The sequence below is a fragment of the Neomonachus schauinslandi genome, chromosome Y, assembly GCF_002201575.2.
Source record: "Neomonachus schauinslandi chromosome Y, ASM220157v2, whole genome shotgun sequence".
Classification (NCBI taxonomy): domain Eukaryota; kingdom Metazoa; phylum Chordata; class Mammalia; order Carnivora; family Phocidae; genus Neomonachus; species Neomonachus schauinslandi.
Window position 1 is genome coordinate 50,779 of NC_058420.1, and position 4,812 is coordinate 55,590.

At 41.9% G+C, this 4,812-nt stretch overlaps 1 protein-coding gene across 2 annotated transcripts; it reads right to left on the minus strand.

Annotated features, from left to right (window-relative positions):
• Positions 1–3,193: 3,193 nt before the first annotated feature.
• On the minus strand, positions 3,194–3,733 carry LOC123323595 (akirin-1-like). Of its 2 annotated transcripts, XM_044912028.1 has the most exons (2): positions 3,376–3,733; positions 3,194–3,243 (listed from the first exon to the last, which is right to left on the minus strand). In XM_044912028.1, the coding sequence occupies exons 1-2, from the start codon at positions 3,731–3,733 to the stop codon at positions 3,194–3,196; spliced, it is 408 nt and encodes a 135-aa protein (XP_044767963.1). The 2 variants fall into 2 exon arrangements, with proteins under 2 accessions (XP_044767963.1, XP_044767962.1); XM_044912027.1 differs by having other exon boundaries at positions 3,194–3,733.
• Positions 3,734–4,812: the final 1,079 nt, after the last annotated feature.

The following is a 4,812-nucleotide window of genomic DNA, read 5'->3' on the forward strand; positions in this document are numbered from 1 at the left end:
CTCAGTGAGCCCCCAGAAAAAAGCAGTCAATCACTCACATCTCCCCAGTCTCTGGCTGCACCCCGTGATCACTCGGCCTGTGACGGAGCATATCTATCACTGACACATGATCCCGTGTGGAGTCTCCGACCCCAGCAGATTCCTGAGGTGGCTCCTGCGCCGCTCCTCCCAGGGGAAGAAGGGGAGTCTCCCCGGAGCTGCCACTTGTTGGGTCCCTGCTGGAGGAGCAGTGGCCCGACTGTGCCCCAGATCACAGTTTATGGCAACCCTGAGCTGAGAGCTGACTCCTCGGCTCTGTCTCTGCAGCCGGCTTCCCCGCTCTGCTACCTGGGAGCTCGGCCACACTCAGGCACCCCCAGTCTTTCTGTGACTCCGAGGGTCTTGAGACCACACTGTCCCACAAGGGTTCCACCCCCCCGCTTAACCACTGCAGCAACGTCCCTCGGCGAAGCAGACTACTCAAAGTTCCAATTTTGTGCTCGGGTGCTCTATCACTTGCCAGAAGCGGATGATGGAGGCCCCCTCCCCCACCGTCTATCTACCCAAATATTACCTCGGATTCACTTCTCCACACGTCCTACCTCTTTTTCCCTCATGATAAGGAAAGCTAGCAGAAATTTTATTTAAACCACTTCTTGAGCTTCAACTTCTTTTGATAATATACTGGAGAAACTGAAAAACAAGTCCAAGCTGATACATATATACATAGCTTTTAATAATGTAAATACAACAGCCACACGTTAATCCACTCTGTACTGCTTTAAGTGAATATACACTGTAAAAACATTTGTTAGTTGAGGTGGCCTTTTTCTTTTTTTCTCTGAACAGGAATGTAAATGCCTATTTCACGAGAAATGACAAGTTTCTTTGTTTGTTTTGTTTTGTTTTTATCCAATGAAAGTGAAATATAAGACAAGCTGATGACAAAGTATTTGTCTTCTACATCAGGCATTTTTATTTTCAAATACGATCCTCAACAACCCTCCCCAGCTAAGTCTTAGCCTGTTACGGGAAGTCTTGGAGTCAATATGTGACACTCTAGTCCCAGGGAGAGGCTTTTAGAGGACCTAGTCCAATCTTTGTTTTGTTCTTACAGAAAAAGAAACTGAAGCCCAGAAAGATAAAGTGGCTTGGCCAAAATCACATGGTTAATGACAGAAACAGGATTAAAACACCAGTGCTGTGGGTCTCAGAACGAATCAGTAAATTAAGGACAGGCACCAGGTTGACACAAAGGACAAAATTCCCTTCTCAAATCTTGTCCTGCAGCAAGGCTGGGGAGGGCCTGAGACCACAGTAGGAACCATAACTGGTCTACACTTCCTCGGAGTTATTTAGGCCCATCCAAAAAAAAAAAAGAAAAAAAAAACGACGCTGGAACAACTGGACATCCTGATGTAAATAAATAAATCTAGAAAAACACTTTATATCCTTCACCAAAATTAACTCAAAATGCACTGTAGACCTAAATGTAAAATGTAAAACTACCAAGTGTGTAGATGATAACATCGGAGAAAGCTAGATGATGTCGAGTGTGAAAATGAACATTAGATACAATATGAACACATAAATTATTTACAAAGATTTTTAAAAAGAAATCTCTACACCAAACATGGGGCTCAAACTTACAACCCTGAGATCAAGTATCATGCGCTTCACCAATGACAGCCATAGGTCCTGAGGCCTAAATTCTTACTATTATTTTAACAAATAGCTTAAGTATTTTATTTGTTTGCAACTAAGCTTGTTAACAGTATATAATGAAAATGTACAAAGAATAATGTTGCAGTTTTTGGTTAAATTTAAGTCAAAGACATTCATTAATAAGGAATCTTTGAATAAGAATATTCCAGAATTTCTCTAAGCCATGTGATAAGAACACTGTCTCTGAATATTACCTTACTTTGGAAGGTACTGGCATACACTTGAATTAAACTCAGAATTTTTCAAAATAAGCCCTAATTAATAAAACTGTTCTCTATTCAAACTAGGACAATTTTAATAAACTTTCCTTTCCAGAAACAATAATAAAGGAAACAAGGTATTTTGTAAAATGGGGTCCTAAACAAGTCACAGTCAAAAATAAATGTATACTTAACTTCCACCTCCTCAAAACAGAGGCTACTTTGTGTTACACAGCCTTGGAAACAAGGTGAAGAACAGTCCATAAGCAACTTTGGGCAGGGGGTTGCCAAAACAAAGCTCAAGCCGTTGAACATGCTCACTTCTTAGAAGAATTTGGGGGAGCCTGACCAAAGGGTCCAAATTCTGTTTTTAATAACTGATACAAAGGCAGAGGGGCTCCTCCCAAGTAGCAGTGCCACCAGGGGCTGGCCCAGCCCCACGCTCACCTGTGTCATGCTCCCAAGCAAACCCTGATGCTCCTGCTGCAGGGAGACCTTTTCTTTTTAGTGGTTCTGTTTCCAGAAGCTCTCTGTGTGAATGAGGTGAGAACAGACTCCACATGGGTATTTCAAGGCTTGGAATCAAAGTATTTTTCAACATGGCTAGGCAGAGTCCATGTGTCAAACGGCCCGTCTCCAGTTTGTCCTAATTCCTCACCACATATTTGAAGACCTAGGACCACGGACCTTTGCTATGTCCTCATAATCACACCTAATGTCCATCCTAACTTATGATTCATATTCTGTACCTGGAAAGAGCCCCTGTATTTAACAATAACACCTACAACATAAAACAATCCACCGTGACAACTTATATGGTCACAAAACATTAATGATCTTCTGTAGACCAAGCAAATGTTTTTAACTATAATTGTCATGCATCAAATTCACAGCCAGAAGCCCCAAGATCAAAAAAAAATATTTGCACAATATACATAATAACTTAAAATACACACACACACACACACACACACACACAAACATATACACACACAGTCACACACACTTCTTACAGAACCGTGCTTGGGGAAACCCCATTTGTTGAGTGCCACTGAGGGCATATTTTGCTAAACTGCTGCTCCAGGTATTTTTGTTTGGAAAATCTATCACAGTAGGGCACAGCTGTTTATTGGATGAGCAGAAAAGAAAGCTATGCTTGTGGCAACCAGAAAGTTTTAAGGTCTTCCAACTTGTATGAAATGCACCTGAAGAAACGTTTCCATGTTCGCAGGATGCCAAGTTGCAAGAAAGCTTCAGGACACATAGCTTGTTGGCCTTGTCCCATATCGTCACATAATCTGATCATATGTGCATTTCACAAGAGGTTCATATTGTTTTGCTAGTTTGGTGTTGAGCATTTGCTCATACTCCTCCCGAATTTTCTCTTCATAGTCTTTTAAGACATGCTCACATATTATTCTGACTTGTTGGAGGGGAAAAGAGGGCTGGTCCTTCTTCATCCCGGAGGAACCTGGAGAACTAGGGGCTGTGAGTGCTGAGGAATGAGGCTGACTTTCCGAAGTACAAGCTTCACTCTGATTCAGAACAGCTTCTAAATGTCTCCACCTCTGATAAGGACTATATTCTTGTTTTATGTTCTGAACAGTTTGTTCTAGTGTTGGAAGGCATGATTGTTGTGGGGCAGGGTGGGGTGCTGCAGCGTTGGTGGTGGGGTCTGCTCTGGAGAAGCAGTGGCATCTCTGTGTCCGGGGGGCCTGACCTGGAGTGGGGCTGGGCAGAGGGGTGCAGCACCGCCACTTTGGGGAAGCAGGACTCCACAGCCTGGGCTCGAACTCCCTGGGCTCTTTCAATGTCTCCCCACACACCATGCCTGAGGGGACAGGGACCAGGGGCAGACGTGGAGGTAACTGCAGCCCCACCTCCAGCTCCTCAGCAGAGCTCACAAGCCAGGCCGGCTCCAATCCTGAGGCATACGTTATTTGTAAAAAAAAAAATCGATAAGCTGCAATTTATTAAAATGAAAATCTTATGATCTCTGACAGGAAAAACTCAAAAATAAACAGCAAGCTCCAGACTCAGAAAATCTTGAAAAAAGGATGTCTTTACAAAAGATACATGTGAAAAACAATTGTGTTCTAAATATACAAAGAACACTTGAAATCAACAATGAAGAAAATAACTTAATAAAGAAAACAGACTGAGTCCTATAATAGAACCATCACTACAGAAGATAGATTGCAGGGGAAGAGCAAGATGGCAGAGGTATAGGAGGCCTAAATTTCTTCTGGTCCTAGGAATTAAGCTAGATAGTGATCAAACCATTCTGAACATCTATGAACTCAACAGGATGTCGAAGAGAAGAATAGCAGCAACTCTCTGAACAGAAAAGCGACCAGAAAAGCCTCTCCCTGGAACTAAAGTGTCACATATTGACTTCAAGCCTTCCTGTAACAGGCTAGGACTTAGCTGGGGAGGGTTGTTGAGGATCATATTTGAAAATAAAAATGCCTGATGTAGAAGACAAATACTTTGTCATCAGCTTGTCTTATATTTCACTTTTCATTGGATAAAAACAAAACAAAACAAACAAAGAAACTTGTCATTTCTAGTGAAATAGACACTTACATTCCTGTTCAGAGAAAAAAAGAAAAAGGCCACCTCAACTAACACATGTTTTTACGGTGTATATTAACTTAAAGCAGTACAGAGTGGATTAACATGTGGCTGTTGTATTTACATTATTAAAAGCTGTGTATATATGTATCAGCTTGGACTTGTTTTTCAGTTTCTCCAGTATATTATCAAAAGAAGTTGAAGATCAAGAAGTGGTTTAAATAAACTTTCTGCTAGCTTTCCTTATCATGAGGGAAAAAGAGAATCTTGCGTCTAGACTAGACTGAACCCGTCTTCTGTCCTACGATGCAAAGCATATTCTGCACCTCCTTCA

Excerpts from the sequence above, each read along its gene's own strand:
- LOC123323595 (XM_044912027.1), bottom strand. The coding sequence starts at position 3,733 with ATGGTGTGTGGGGAGACATTGAAAGAGCCCAGGGAGTTCGAGCCCAGG.